The sequence below is a fragment of the Phalacrocorax carbo genome, chromosome 16 (genome assembly GCF_963921805.1).
Source record: "Phalacrocorax carbo chromosome 16, bPhaCar2.1, whole genome shotgun sequence".
Classification (NCBI taxonomy): Eukaryota; Metazoa; Chordata; class Aves; order Suliformes; family Phalacrocoracidae; genus Phalacrocorax; species Phalacrocorax carbo.
In genome coordinates, this window is record NC_087528.1 from 4,284,971 (window position 1) to 4,300,899 (window position 15,929).

Sequence of the window (15,929 nt, forward strand, 5' to 3'; positions counted from 1 at the left end):
GATTATGTGAGCTGGTCACACTGCATGTTTGCTTGCCTTTTTGCGAGGAGCCCAGTTTGATACTTCGGGTGGTCCTCACTTGTGTTGGCGTACAGCCCCCAACTTGCAACAGAAGTCAGTAAGAGTTGATTTGAAAGGCAGACAATGCCTATAATGTTAGCTAACCCTAGAGGCTGCTGCGTACTTTGGATTTAAAATGTCTGTACTTCTGTCCATCAACCTGCAAAAAGGAAGTGCTGCCCCTTCTTTCATGGAGTTCTTGTGGGGAAAAAAAGTTGTTTCTGTGAAGCACGCAGATGCAGTTGTCATCAATGCTGGAGGGAACTCCTGAAAAGTTGCTAATGTGTCTCTACAGGAGGTTGGAATAGTTTGTGGCAGATAATGTATGGGTCCATTTGAGTGAGTTAAAATGGGTGAAACGAGTGAGTGAGGAAAGAATCTGGAAAAAATAGGATGTGGTTGAAACTTTAAAGATTGTTGCAACCATGATAGTGCTTCTTAAAACAACTCTTGCATTTAATTTTAAAAACAAATTGAAAAGTCAGCCTGGATTCTCTCATGGGCCACCCCTACAACAGGCGCATTGGAAATGAGTAGGAATGGACCTGACAGCACCCCGCAGCATCCTGCTGCTTGGACTGAGTAGAGGGTGACAACTTATTCTCACCATAAGGACCCTGAAGGGGGAAACAGAGCTTTGCCAGTGCACTTCATTGTTTGCTGATAGCAGTGGACCTGTGGGACTGAGGAATCTGGAGCTGCACCTGTACCATCAGCACAGGCACCCACCTGCCCTGTTGCCTTCAACAATGTTCTTCTGCTGAACACCTTCATTCCAGCCTTTGCTGAAGCAGTCTTCCTCTTCCACACACTGCTGCTCGCCCTTCATCTCTGTCTCCCTCATCCTCATCTTCCCCACTTCCTTGCCCCCTTCTCAGCTTTCAATCCTAATCACTTAGTCACATTGCCCCTTTCTCACCCAGCCTTAGCGTGCTTGCAGTAGCTAGATTTTAAGGTGGCAAACGAAAGGGAAATGACACTGATTCAGGAGCTGCCCTCTCTGCCAGTGCACCAGCCGCTAGCACAGTTGAGTGAAAAGTTTGCCAGAAATTTTTTAACAGGTTCAAAACAAAGTATTTTTGCTGAACCTTTTTCAGGAAACTGTAAAACCATTTTGGCAGAAACTTAATTAGTGCATACAAATCCAAACAGAATGGTTGAAACCTGGCAAAGGTCTAAGGAACTGGAGACGGCATCCTCTGATGGGAATTGTCAGGCAATCTAATAAGACTACCAGTCCTGCCTGTAATAATACTGTAGAGGCCCAGAGCAGGAGGCACACAATGCTGAGAGGGGAAATGACAATTCTTTTGTAATTAAATGCACAAGGTTTGTAAACAATGCTGGTATCTTTTAAAAATACACTTTTTAAAAACACTTTTGTGTGCCAGTCTTTTAGTGTGTGTTACGAGCAGCTAACATATCGTAGTTGCATTGGATTAAGATCCTTCTTCCCGCAGGAAGCGTTTGCAGTCACCCCATGTTCAGCAGCATCGAGTTTGTGTAAGATAAGAAGTAGAGGAATGTCTGTGCCAGGGTGGAGCACTCGTCAAAATACACTAGTCTCTTGTTGCTTCAGAAGAAAATAAAGCTCCTCTAATAGATGCTTACATAAATACACCGGGGAGTGCAGTGTCACCTTCACCCCCAGGCAGAGAGCGGTTGGTTTTGTCTTGCCATGTGAGGGCTAGAAGATCATACAGCGTGGCTTGTCACTCCCTGTAGTGCTAGATTGTGGTCTTACTATTCATGTAAATGTTTCAGTTTCTGGAAAACACTGAAATCCTCATAGTAGGGCAATTAGATGATGTTTGTAATATTGTAACTGAGAAGTTATAACCTGACAAGATACTGTCCTTAGATAAATCTTGGCTTCCAGAATACGCCTTTTACTTTACTGCCTGTGGGGATTTTTGCCTGTATGGATTCCTGTGCTGAGATAACTTTTCCTAGAGGCTGAAGGAGTTAATGCAGAAATAGATGACAGATTAGTCTGGGACAGGCTGTGATTTAGAGTAAGAGCTATCGTAACGAGCTGGCCAGCCGCCAAGCAGATAGATGATTCGGAAGACCTATCGGCAGAGCCATGGGGTTCTCTGGAGCAGCTCTGAGTGAGGATTACCTATCAATTTAACTGCTGTACTGTATAGTCTGACATACCCAAAGTGCCTTTAGCTCATATAAAGGAAAATGATTAGCAAGCACATATTTTATCTCTGGGCTGCTAATAAATTGAATAAGAAACTCCTCTTTTCTTTCCCCTCCTATATATGTGTATAAAATAGGGGAAAATATTTTTATTAGAACACTTCCAATCCCTTTCTTTTCTTTTTCTTGTCACTGTTCTCCAGCCAGCTGTTGAGCTGATGAAAGTGTGGAAGGGCTGCGTAAAGGGAGATTTGCTGAAAATGAGGCACATTTCTATGGGAGTTGAATAATTCAAAATTGAGTTCCACATAATTCACCAGGGAACTCTTGCAATATAAATAAGAAGTCTGTCAAGCAGCAGTGCAGTTGAAGAGGTTATTTCCATCTTAACTCTCCTGGGCACAGCTGGTGGGTGGGATGTTTCAGAAGGGGGAAATTAAGAGTCGGGATATGGTGACTGAGCTCCCCACAATAGCAGGCCAGCATTTTGGTTTTTGTTGGTACACAAAACACATAGGCTACTATACTTTTTAATTGTGTGTTTTAATTATTTCAAGTAATTAAAAGCTGCTATTTTTTTTACCAGCCGTTTGGTGACCTAGATGACACAAGTGAATGGCCTCAGTCCATTTCTCTTTGAACAAGGAACCACACTGAAAATTACTGCCATTACGTTGGACTTCCTCACTGGCAGTCTCTGCTGGGAGGAGGAGGAGGACCAAAAGGGTTAGAACAGCCAACTTTCTTTCAAGTCCTTCTTTCTGGAAAATTTTCCGCTATTGCTAATGCCTGCCAGAGCAACAGCAAAAGCATTAGCTAAGGCAAGATGTTGGGGCAGCCATAACTGCTGGGGTTGTCAAAACCTGCCGATTCCTTTGCCAGGAGACACCTGGAGCTGTGTCTGTCCTGGCGTACTCAGCGTTGCTTGAGTGGAGCTCTACAAGTGGGAAAGCCTCCAGACAAAAGGCCAGTGTTGACATAGTTGTGGTCTCTCCAGGCCATGGTTGAGACACATCACTGGGGTGGTATGAGGGGAAGTTTCCATTAACCATTGTTCCCAGCTTGCATCCACCACGGCTGTGGAGTTCTGCAGCTGGATTTCCAAAAGAGCTTAATGCTCAAGAGCTCCCATTTCAGCAGCTTAAATAGAGGGGCTAAGTTATTTCCAAAACACTTGGCAATCTTCAGCCCCCATTGAGAACAAAGCTAAGCACATTAAACAGTCCAGCCACTTCACTGTTGTGAAAATTTGGCTGCTGTTGTGAGTGCAGAGTGTTTAAATAATAGAGAGACTTGTAACAAAGGCGTCTGGCTCCTGATGCTGAGCAGTGAGGTGCTTTATCTTCACCTGGCCTTGGCAGCTGGTGCTGTCGGCTTCCTCCTTGGCCGATGCCTTGTGCATTGCAGCCTCTGACCAGCTCTTTCTCGGGATGTTGTGACAGCTGTGAAGCTTGCTGATGTGAGGATTAGTCGGCTGCTGGGCACATGGCGTTCAGATTGCTGTGCTTATTTGATCTACCTCTGATTGTGAGGAATTTAGTGCATAAAAATAACACCCTGAACAAATCTGGCAGAAGGATGCGCAGCTAAAGTGCCATGCACACGCGGGGAGAGGAGCTTGGAGAGCAATGTAACGTGAGGCCACATACTGTACTCTTGCAGTAATAGCAGTGCCAAGTCCAGCGCAGCCCACGCTGTCGTCTTGGGTTACGATGAGCTCCAGTACCACAGAGATGTAATGGCCATTAGCCAGTAAACTAACGAAGACAGGTTCCTGGCTTGTATTATTGGCAAAACTTGATAGAATAAATAAAAAGGTACCATGTGCCAGGAGTTGCCTAACGTAAAATGCTGGACAAGGAAATACTGTTTATTCTGCCTGGGGTTTTAGACACCCTCATTAACTCTGTTATTCTCAGTGGAGCTCCTGATCACTTACAGGAACGTGACCGCAGGGAGAGTCAGCCTGTGTAGACTGATGGAGCTGTGCGTGTAGGAATATCTTACAGGGCAATAGTCTTCAGGCTCCTAGGTGATAACGCTTAGCTGTGTGCATGATTTGTTCAGGCTTTGCATTAGTGGTAGCATTCACCTCGAATGAGCTTTGCATTGGTACCAGGGGCATCTTACGTTTGCTGAAGGGCCAGGTCTTTAGTGGAGAGAGCATCTTAGACCAGGAGTAGTGAAATGTGTGCATGGAGGGAACAAGGCGGGATCTTGATTGCTGTAGATTGTTTTCTGAGGTCACCTTAGAGAGATGCATTGCTCTTTCCTTTATTTTGCTATTGCATTGGTAAGAGGTAATACCTCAGTTTCCTGTGTTTAAAAGGAGAATTTTTAGCCTTTCTTTTTCAGAGAGATATTGTAAAATTTCTTGAGGCCAGTGATTACAAAGTTCATGTAATGGTGTAATATAGCATATTACAGATAAATGATACTTGAACTGATATCATGTATCTAGAACTCCAGCAATATTTAAATATAGGCTCTTTTGGTTAGGACAGTTAGAAAGCTGGGGCAGATTTCACAGTCTACTTGACTTTTACAAACAACCTGCATGCTCCCCAGAAATATTATACAAGTATTCAGAGCTAGTGTCTTGCTTCATTTTTATCTGTATTACAGAATTTGGAAGATTTGTACAGGCATATGTCTATGTACTTGTCTGCATTAAAAAAATATCTGGCTGCTCTGGTACAAGCGTACTCACATCAAAGGAAGCTTTCCTGCATTTAATCCTTTAAATAAGCCTGTTTCTGCCAGCCCACATATCTGAAATGAGATTAGCCATCCATTTAAAGCAAGGCCACGGGAATGCCTTGGTGCATTGAGCCGTTTGGGCTGGCTTTAAATCAGCCACTAGCCTGGGTTTCCCCCACCACCTTTACAGACATCGGAACGTTTTAAACACATGTGCATTAATCACGGGTATCTCCAGGGAGAGCTGAAGCGCCTGCTTGTGAAAACCCGCCACGCAAACAAAGCCGAGCAGGCTGTGTCCCTTCCCGCAGCCTTTCCCTGTAGTTCCGTTTGGCTCTGCTTGCTGGAGCACACGGGGCGTGGGCTGGGGAACGCGGTCCCCCACGACCCGCGTCCCACGCTGGTGCTGCAGCAGTCGGGCAGGCCGTGGTTTCTGATTTTATTAATGAGGCATAGTAGGAAACATCAAGTTTTCAGTAACCAGCTCTTGGCTGTCGGGTCCGGAGGCAGGGAGAAAGCGCTCTGCTGTTCGTGCGACGCAGGTAGCAGGAGCCTTTCCTCTCGCTCGCTCGCCTATAGATGTATATATATTTTAATAACTTTGATCCTCCTTTTCTCTTCTCCCAGGCCCTCATTAGCCTTTCCTGGAAGCTGATTCTATCAGTGCTGTTTTAAAATATGAGTTACAAAAGACAAGCTCTCTGTTAGCAAGCCCTGGTTTGCGCAATGCAATTCCCCAGTGCATTTTCTATGCAGTTCCAATATTGTTGCCACGATCTTCTAGCTTAAAATAGAAGCTACATTGTTAACACCGGCCTTGGCTTGGAATTAGAAATGACATTTAAAGTTTACCATTTTGCACCCTAAATATTGCAGAAGTGGGCACAAATAAGGAAATATTATGCAGTCACAGGATGTTTGTGTAGTTGTTATGAAAGCTGTCATATCTCTAAAGTCAAAGTGAATTAGCTAATAGCCAAAATTATTAAAGAATATCTGGTTCAATCAGAAGTCCTCCCTCTGAAGTCTGAGGCTTGTACTTCTGAGGCATGTGAAAACTTCTGAAAATTCTATCCCCAGGGATAGCCCATGTTTAGGCAGCTGACTTTAGGATCCTATTTTTGGAACCTTTGGCTGAGATTTGAAGTTGGATTTTTAGTGGGAACGGTGCCTGAATTGGTGCTGTAGGGTCTTGAAGGCTGTATCTAAGATTAAAAAGGAAAAATGGGGGAGGGGAGGGGATAGAGACAGACTCCTTTTAGTTAGATTTTATATACCATAAAAGAAAAATGTGGCATAAATAAGTGTTCTTTCATTTTTGCAGAGCATCTTTAAGTAGTCATTGTAGTCTTTCAGGTTGCTAGTTTCATCCACTGTCTTTTAGAACATCACCGGTAGGATTTCATAGAAAATAGCAGTCTCCTTAGCTGAGTGCTTCAGCACAGCTTGAAGGTACATTGTCATGACGTTGTACATTGTACAATGCTGTACATTGTACATTGATTGTAAACTAAACATACCCTCAATGCCATATATGAAGAAATCTGTGTATGAGAAAACTGGGAAGGATGACAGTGTGGTGGATAAATTGGAGCTAAATGACAGTGCTTGTGATTTGTTCCTGAAGGCATGATAATGAAGTAGCATGGGTTGGAGCAACATGTGTCCTGCCTGCAGCCTAGTGCAACTCAGTGTTGGATTCAGTGATCTTACGCGGGCATCCAAGATTAGCAACCAGAATTAGGAACCAATTCTGAATTTAACGGCATAAGCATGTTGGGATCTGAATATGCACCCCACAAAACGGCAAATCTAATATTTAGCAAGGGTAGATACCAAATTTACAGTGAAAGCTTAAAGAATTGTTGCTTGTAAAGTAATCAGAGATCTCTTAAAATCCATGTTCAGTGATACTATTTACATATTTTCTTCTAACGTGGCTGAATTTATCCTTTATTTCTATAGGTCAAATCTTGCCAGCAAACCGAAACACACCAAGCCCTATTGATCCTGAGACTATCCAAGTTCCTGTCGGCTATGAACCTGACCCTGCAGATCTTGCTCTTTCCAGTATTCCTGGCCAGGAGATGTTTGACCCTCGTAAGCGCAAATTCTCTGAAGAAGAGCTGAAACCACAGCCGATGATTAAGAAGGCTCGCAAAGTCTTCATTCCCGATGACCTGAAGGTAAATTGGAACTGGTGACGAGGTTGTTCATACAGACTCTATGAGATTAGTCTCTGAGATCTAGGTTTGGAGCATGGATCTGTTTTCTCATGTAGGGTCAATATGCCAAACTAAACATGACTTTGTTGTAGGATAAAACCGTTAACGGTTCTGAATGGGACAGAGGGGAGGAGGTCCCTTATTAGTTATGCAACAGCTGAAATTCATGAGATCAATATTCATTTCCTTTGTATGCCAGAAACTTCCTGCGTGACCTTGGACAAGCTTACTTTGTCCCATATTTCCCACTTATGAAACAGCCTGATTATGTTTCCTTTTCCTCCATCCTCTGTCTGTCTCACCAGCATAGACTGTGAATTCTTCAAGGAAGAATCCATCTCTTACAGGGTCCATGGAGGTCCCTGATAATGACAGAAGGAAGTATCTCATTTGGAAGTCGTTTTAGCTCTGTGTTTATTAATGAATGGGAACGTTATAGTAAACACTGCTAATCTAGGTGAAAGAATCTAGTTGTAGAAAAACAGAACAAAATTATTCTGCTGAGAATTGTATTTTAATACAATATTTAAAATATAATAATAATACAGTATTTAAAAAGAAAGGCCCCCCTTGTCTGTGCCTCTCAGTGCTTCTGAGATGTGAAGAGCAAAGTGCATGAAGAGAAAACAGAATAAACTGATCAACTGCTTCAGCTGTCAAACAACTGAAAATTGTCGTTATTTGCAAAATTCTATCCCCAGTCTGTCATTTCCAAGAAGACCTTTTTTACCAGAGGTAGTCAGTGCAGAATTTCATTCTGCTGTTGCTGTTGCCCCTCAAGACAGAGACTGAAAGCTTTTGAGTTGGTGGGAATCTCTGGCTGCTATCATTTTTGCGTGCAAAGAGGCCGGGATGCGATGTGTTTACACCAGATCAGAAGCATTAGGGAGAGAAGCTGATGCTGTTTGCTATTTTTATCCCTAAGGATAGTGTTGTGCAAGCCAAAAGCACAGAAATCACAATTCCATTAGCGTTCGGGTGGTACGTTGCTGTCACTTGATCTGTGGTATCCTCAGCTTTCATTTAGAAAGGTTTATCTGCACCATACCATTACTTAACTGGGCAAATTTTACTACCAATGATGCTGTGTTGGCATTGCCGCGTGCCGAGAGGTCTGCCTGAAGAGAGGCGTTCGATGCAGAGATGGCTCTGCGGGCATGGGGAGGCTGGAGTTTGCCCTTTAGGGCCATTTGTCATTTTGTGGTATCCTTATTTGTCAAAGCAAACTTTTGCCGAAGATGCCCTTGGACTGCTTCATGCTAGAAGTGGAAAATGCCAGTGTCTTGCATGCAGCAGTGGGGGTCATAAGTTTTCAGCCTAAGGCTGAACTGGGAGCTCAGGGTCTCTCGTTTCACATTGGTTGCCCTTGACTCATTTCAGAGCGCTTGACCCAAGAGCTGCTTCTGCCCTGGCATGTGGAATGGCTGCTGAGGTCTGAGGGAGGGTAAGCAGATTAGACCAGTCAATCATCTCTGGGCTGCATGTGATTTTGAAATGCCAGCCTTACCTCTTTCAGGCCTGGATTAAGGGATTTGCCATAGCAATTTGTTAAAATAAAGATGGGTGAAGCCTAGGTGGCACACTAATAAATTGCTTAAAGCTGATTTTTATAGAGTGGAATGAGATGGGAAATTATAAACAAGATTTGGGTCATAGCTTTTTGCTTGGTTTTAAGAGGATTTCTGGGGGTCCCATCTAAGTACAGGTGAAGCAATTTAGAGATACACTAGCTCCAAATCATGGGTGCTGCGTGCCTCATTAAGCTAAACTAATACAAAGCAGTTGTAGAGTACTTCCAGCAGTCGTTTTGCTCTTGCTTTGCCTTTGTGCAAGCAGCAGGAGAAGATGCAGGGCGGTGGTGTTAGGTCTGGCGTGCTTCGTGCTGAAAGGCAGAGGAGAGGAGGGGAGGGGTGGGGTGCCTCTTCAGTGCAGCGTAGGAACGGATGGCTCCCGGTCCTTGTGGTGGATATGGAACTGTGCTACCGTGCTTGGTGGAAAAAAGAAAGGCACACAAGCAAGTGTAAGCGTGTAAAAACGGAGGGATGACTGGGAGGGGAAGTTTGAGCTATATGACTTGACCTGGCACTTTGAGGGTTGAATGGCTGCATCACTCTTATTCTGCAGGGGACTGAATTTCACATTTCATGAGAGATTCTGCCTACTTTTTATTTACTGAGTTGTTCCAAGTTTCTGGAACTCTAATTCAGTTTCAAAGTAACATTGAAGCTGCCATTTCAACGAAGGCTGCTTCATGTGAAGTTAAGTCATGACTTTAGAGCCATTGATGCACCAATGCAATAAGGTGATCTCCTAGAGGCAAGTGGATAGGGATGATGCTTTGGGAATGTGTTAGCTTATAAAACTTCAGCGGTTAGTGGACCTATTTCTGGCAAAGGCTTTTTTCCCCACAGTCAAAGCCTATTGTACTAATCTCTTGACGGACGGTACCAAAGCAGCCATGCTGGTTGTGCCAAGGAGCCCTCTTACAGTGACTCGCCGTAGCAGGGTGCAGACGGGAATGCTCTGGGGCTCTGCGGAGAAGGAGCTTTTGAACAGAGAAAAAGAGCCAAACCATAGATGAAATGGATGATACCAACAGGCAGAGTGAGCCGGGTGTTGGCTGGCAAAGATAAGCGGGGACATACAAGAGGTAATTAGTACTGCCCCAGCAACCGGTAAAGAGTGAGTCATCGCATGCGAAGGTGGATGTGCTAACTAGGTCAGCATAGATGTGAGATGAATTGTGCCACTGGAATACTGCTTCGTTTTTCCTTGGAGGAATTCACAGTCAAGAGGATGAGGGAGTTAGCGTAAACATTTTGACACAAACATGTACAGGCATCTGTGTTCCCTGGGTGCATTATGCCACGGAAATCAGTAACTTCTGTCCCAGCACTGTCAGGGCTCGCTGGGCCAGGCAAGCAAACCATGCGGAGTTAAGTCAATCCCAGCCCGGAGGCTGCGGCTAAGAGCACATCCTGGTGGCCGTTCAGTTTACTGAAATCTAATATCATGTTCGTTTCTTTCTGTGTTTAATGAGCAGGATGACAAATACTGGGCAAGGCGCAGAAAGAACAACATGGCTGCTAAGCGATCGAGGGATGCCCGCCGGCTGAAGGAGAACCAGATCGCCATCCGCGCCTCGTTTCTGGAGAAGGAGAACTCGGCTCTCCGCCAAGAGGTGGCCGACTTACGGAAAGAGCTGGGCAAATGCAAGAACGTCCTGGCAAAGTACGAAGCTCGACACGGCCCCCTGTAAATTCAGGGCGGGGGAGTGGGTTTTTTTTTTCTTTTTTCTTTCTTCTTTTCTTTTTTTTTTGTTGCGGGTTGGCATTTGACTAGATGGACAATGTGTTTCCTGTTTGATAGCACCACACCCAAACCAACCTTTCTGTCTTCAGCACTTTACCAGAAGCAGAAACAAAACTGACTTACGTTATTTTTGTTGTTGTTGTTGTTTGCGTATGCGTGTACCTGCGTACGTGTGCGCATGTGTGCTCGCGCGGCTGTGTATGTGTGTGCGCGCTTGTGGGTGTGCATGTGCGTGGGTGGGTGTGCGTGCGCACGCATCTCGGCACTTCCCATTTTTAGGAAGCCCTCTTCAAAGGGTGCCACATTTTTACCTGGACTGTTGAGAAACCGCCATAGTAAGCTTTTTATTATATTTTTTTCAGTGCTGCTTCAGAGTAGGGTTTTTGTTATTGTAACCAGTTCCATCCTCCTGATTTACTTGGAAAGATCCCAGTATAAATTATTAAAAAAAAAAAAAAAAGGGAAAAAAAAAGAAAAAAGAAAAAAAAGTAGATCTCAGTTTTCTCGAGAGTAACAAGCTATTGTTTAAGTATGTCTAATCAGAAAAGTTAACATGCTAATAAAGTGCACAAATAATAATTTAGTACTACACTGCAGAAATATTAATTTATAGATTGCTTTTGTTGTATTTTAAGTTTTGGTGATAATTGTCTTCAGATTTAAAGTGCTGTTAGACTGAGTTAGCTATACTCATCATAGATCCCCTGATGGCTTCTCTAGCTGTTAAGGTTCCTTTCACTCGCACAGACCCCAGGTAGGAGTACTGTTGCTAGACCACAGAGTGTGTATTTTGCACTGTCCGTACCTGAAGCAATAATCCTGTTGTACGCTAGCGCGCATGCTGCCCGGGTGTTCCTAGTGGACGTAGGATGGTTTCCCTACCCGACAGGAATTTTGATGTCTTTAACAAAGAGTTAAAAAGTAAAAGACACGTTAACGTGAGCATGCTAATTGTATCCCTGCTATAGGGAGCGCATGTATAAGAAGCAGGATAATTAGTTGAAACGAGAACAAAATTAATAGTATCGAATCAGATCCGAAGTCGAAACCAGAGGGGCTTTTCTGTTTTCAGTTAGTTATGCATTTCTTCAAGTTCCATTTTGTGACTAAAAATGAAATAAATACCTACATTCAGTTGGTTTTTTTCCCATGTTCTGTAATATATTTTCTGTGGATTATATCTTGCTGTTTTAAAAATCACTTTTATTCAGTTAGAAGTCGTCACTGGTTTGCAAAGCCCATTTTTCCTAGTGATTGTTGTTCTGAGTGTGACATGAACTGATGGTTCTGAACTTTGTTGTTTTAAACTCTATTTGCTTTTGAACACGTATGTTCTAATATAAAGTGGACTTCTGAAAAAATGAATGTAAGAGACACTGGTGTATTTCAGAAGGGGATGGTGTTGTCATATACTGTGGTTAATCCAATCAATCTAAGTGTTTACTATAGACCAAAAGAATAGATATTATAAAATGTATAAAGTTTATACAGAATAATTATAGTATGTTCGTTTTGTACAGTATTTTTCAAGTACAAATACTGACAATGTATTTTGAAAGACATATATATAGCAAAAAGAAAAAGCTATTCCATGTTTAAAATATATAGCAAAGATATATATTCTCCATTATTGTACAGAAAGGAAATGCTTAGGGGTTTGTTGGTTGTTGTTTTGGGTTTGTTTTTTTTTAAAGAAAACTTTAATATTTTAAGGCTACCACTGGCACACCGGCATGTTCTGTGCTTTAAATTAAATCTTTATGGAAGTAATATGGCTTTCCAGGATGTTCCATATTACTGAAAAAGAGACTATTATTTTCCTTCAGAAACACACAAAGAAACTGTTTAATAGGGACAAAGCACAACATGGATTTTAATCAACTCTTGATTGGACAATACAATATTTTGTAAAGGCAGAAAAATAATATATAACACACACAAAAAAAACCTCATCGTCATTTCTAATCTGCTGCTGCTGCTAGAACCTGTTTCCAGCTGAAAATCTTTTATAAATAGCTCTGTTCATGTATACAGTTGTACGTACTGCATACGGTTATTAACGTGTGAGGAAAATATGGTGCTACATGTCTTGCTCACAGTTTTCTACGTGTTTTGACATTATTTTCAAATAAAAAGGTTGTTCATTCCATTAAATCATCATTCATGCTTCAGGAGATCGTTACAAAGGACTCAACATTTTGTGCAGCATTAAAAATATCCTCGCATCAGTGGCATTTTTCCAGTATTTTTCCTCAAAAATACCCACCTTGTCAGCGTCCCTTACCGTGCAGTACTTGCCTGTGGACCATTTATTCAGCAAATTGAATTTCCATGTGCTGCAGCAAAGTTTAAAGCATAGTAAGCTATTTTCTAAAGGTCAGTATAAGCACTGGATGCATGGGTAGAGAAATTAGACTGACCGACTGGCACCAGTCGGTGCATCTGCTATAGCCACTATGAAATAAACTCTACTTTTTTTTTGCCTTTGGAAGAAGCGTGACTGTGGCAGGGCTCGGCCAGCCGCTGCTGTGGATACACTTTTAGCAGCAACACAGCAAACCGCAACAGCTAATTGCCCTCAGGATGATTAACCTTGGGGTGACACCTGACCAGCAGGAACGGTGCGTAAGAGACCAGCCGGTACGTACCTAGCCAGGGCTGTCGCCGCGTTGCTTGGTGACCGCAAAACTTTCTCTGAAATGGGAAAGGCAGCTTGGAAAAAAAAATACAGATAATTCTTTTGTTTCTTTTGGGCAGGGAAGGGGGGGAGACGCTAATTTTTGTAGGATGTCACAGATTTATTGTCACGGCCGCAGGGGAGCGCAGCGGTTCCCAGCAGCTACCTCGTCCAGCAGCCCCAAAGGTGCCCAGATGCCTCCTTGCCCCGTCCGGCCGCGAGCAGGGCCTGCGGCTGCCCCGGGGCTGGAAGCGTGCCGGGCCGAGCGGGAAGGGCAGCTCAGCGGCAGCCGGCTCAGCGCGGGCCGCCCTCTTCCCGGTCGGGGCAAGGGCTTTCCGGGCACTCGGCACTCGCCGTGGGAGCTGGGTACCCTGGCTCCTTTGAAAAGCTCGCCCCTAAGAAAATTTAAGAGAGGAGAGAAAAATAAAAGGCAAAACATGTGGGCTAAGTCTTGGTGGGGTAAAAACCCAACAGGTTCTCAAACCAGGCTGTCTCCCCAAAATAGCAAATAAATAAATGAAAGCTTAGCTCATTTTCAGTTCCTGAGGACAGCTTAGCTGGGCGCGTCACACCTCTGATGGCTTTGTTGCTCATGAAGGAGCTTGTAGGTATATGAAATTGTAATTTTATAAAAATAGAAATATATATTTGCAGAATAATTAATAGTGTGTCTAAATAATTCACTGACCTCTATTAAACCGTAAGCATTGGTAAAATGCTTTTTTTTGTTGTTGTTTCGCTGTTTTTGCTGAAACTCGGAAGCAAATTCTTTCTTTTTAAAAAAGAATGCCCTCTAAAAAGAACCCAAATTTCAGAGACGTTTGTGAATACGAGCACCTTGGGGCTCTCCGGGGGAAGCCCGTGGCGGTGGGGGGCAGATTATTTTTTTTCTCTTTTGAACGGCGCTGAAGTCACCAAACCCAGCGCCATGGAAATAGAGTTCTGACTTGAATCCACACAAGCAAGAAATTCAAAATGCAAGGAAGGCGCGGGCCCCGCTCGGCTGCGCGGTTGTGCGGCGCGGGCGAGCCCACCGCGCTCCGTCGCCGCGGGGCGGTTCGGGAGTGCCGCAGGACCCCGGCATTGGAGCATCTTGCCTCTGTGGGTTTGTAATGACCCCGGTTACTGCTTTAAACCGATCTTTGCGTGTAGTTTCCACTAGAGCTGTGCAGTTTATTTTTATGTCATTGACTTTTTTTATGTGAAGGAAAAAAATTGTATTAAAACTTACAAGTGATCAACCATCGTATTTCTGGCAACACCACGGGACAGCATCTGTTTAAATACAAGTCTAACAAATAAGATCAAATTAGCTGTATGACACGAGATGGATTGCAGCCTGTATGCTCTTCAGCCCAAATCGTTTGCTTTTGGTTTTTTTTTTTTTGTCTGTTATTAATGTTTAATAAACTTTTAAATTTTTCTTCTCTCACCTGCGTGCTTACTTTGGTGTCGCGGGGGTTGGGCCCAGGGCTTTCGGGAGGGTGTATTTCCGTGTCTCTCCCCGGCACGCGGGTGGGTGGGGGGGCCCGGCCGGGGCTGTGTCCCCCCGGGGGCTGGACCCCAGGTACCGGGGCTGCAGCTGCCCCCCAGCCGCTGCCAGGGCTGCGAGTGGTGTCTGCTGGGTGAACCCATTCCAAGGGCGTACTTAGGTTAGCTATTTCTGGGTGCAGGACGTTTAGAACTTAATAAATATTGCAATTGTAGTGTATGTTGTGCATCATTTACGTACTTACGCTTGGTTTATCATAAGGTGTGATCATTTATTAACATACAGTGCACAGGGAGTAATACAGCCATTAAAATTCTGTATATTAGGGAGTGTTTTCTTCTCGTTTACAAAATGACGCGTTACTGTTAATCGCCATTAGCCTTAATATTTTGTATGGAGGCCATGGCAGCTACTGCACGCTTTTAGGCAGTTGGTACACAACACGTACAGCGAGCGAGAGAAATCCAGTAACATTTAGAAAAGTTAGTCATTGAACTATGTAACCGCGTTTCTCTATAGGTACAGGTATAGCGCGTTCATTGTGGTAAATGGCTGTTTTTAATAGTTATGTTATGCATTTTGCAGAAAGCGTGTGTGCGCGCGGGGTCACGCGCGCTCTGCACCGGCGCGGCAGGGCGCTCGCCGCGGGGCGCTCGCCGCACAGCCGCACACGCACAGGGCAGGGGGTTCGTGTGGGGCACAGCCGACGCACAAAAATGGGCTTTTAAGAACAGGGATACAGGCACTTGCTCACTCTTCCCCTCCCCCCCACGTGCGTGCGCGTGTGTATGTACACACATTCCTGCCTTAGGGTGTTTTCTAGCGATAGATAGATAGATGACACTCATACAAATGGCTACATTTTATATGCTTACACATGGTCATATACCCAAAATATATGTGTATATAGAAAAAAGTTTTAAAATGAAGTTTTATATACCATATTTAGCAGAATTTCTTTTTAAAAGCTAGTTTCATAGTTCAATATTTATTTGTAAATAGATATAAAGTAAAGGCCTGTCTTTTAATATCTGAGACACAAAGTGTATTAGTTTTAATACCCACATTTACTCTCCCCCCCCCGTGCGTATACCTGCACGTGCGTACGTAGCGCTGCGTGGCTGTATGGCTCACGAGCTCCCTACAGCTATAACCCGAATGGTTACACTTTCAGAGCACATAACGCGATTCATAGAGGTAGCTTGGCTCGCACCCGTGTGTACACACGCTTCATGGCTGTAAAGGGCCTTTTTTAATGATATGTGTACTATATTAGGCACAAACCATGGTTTGTGTAATAGCGACACGCACACGT

General features: G+C 43.9%; 1 protein-coding gene across 2 annotated transcripts in view; it reads left to right on the plus strand.

Annotated features, from left to right (window-relative positions):
• HLF (HLF transcription factor, PAR bZIP family member) overlaps positions 1-14,554 on the plus strand; it is a 37,688-nt gene extending 23,134 nt beyond the window's left edge. Inside the window, exons 3-4 of one of the 2 annotated variants that reach the window (XM_064466799.1) lie at positions 6,874-7,094; positions 10,174-14,554. In XM_064466799.1, the coding sequence (XP_064322869.1) occupies positions 6,874-7,094; positions 10,174-10,392 (440 nt within the window). In that variant the 3' untranslated portion in view covers positions 10,393-14,554. The remainder of the gene's footprint in view (positions 1-6,873; positions 7,095-10,173) is intronic. The other variant, XM_064466800.1, reaches the window with a different exon arrangement.
• Positions 14,555-15,929: the final 1,375 nt, after the last annotated feature.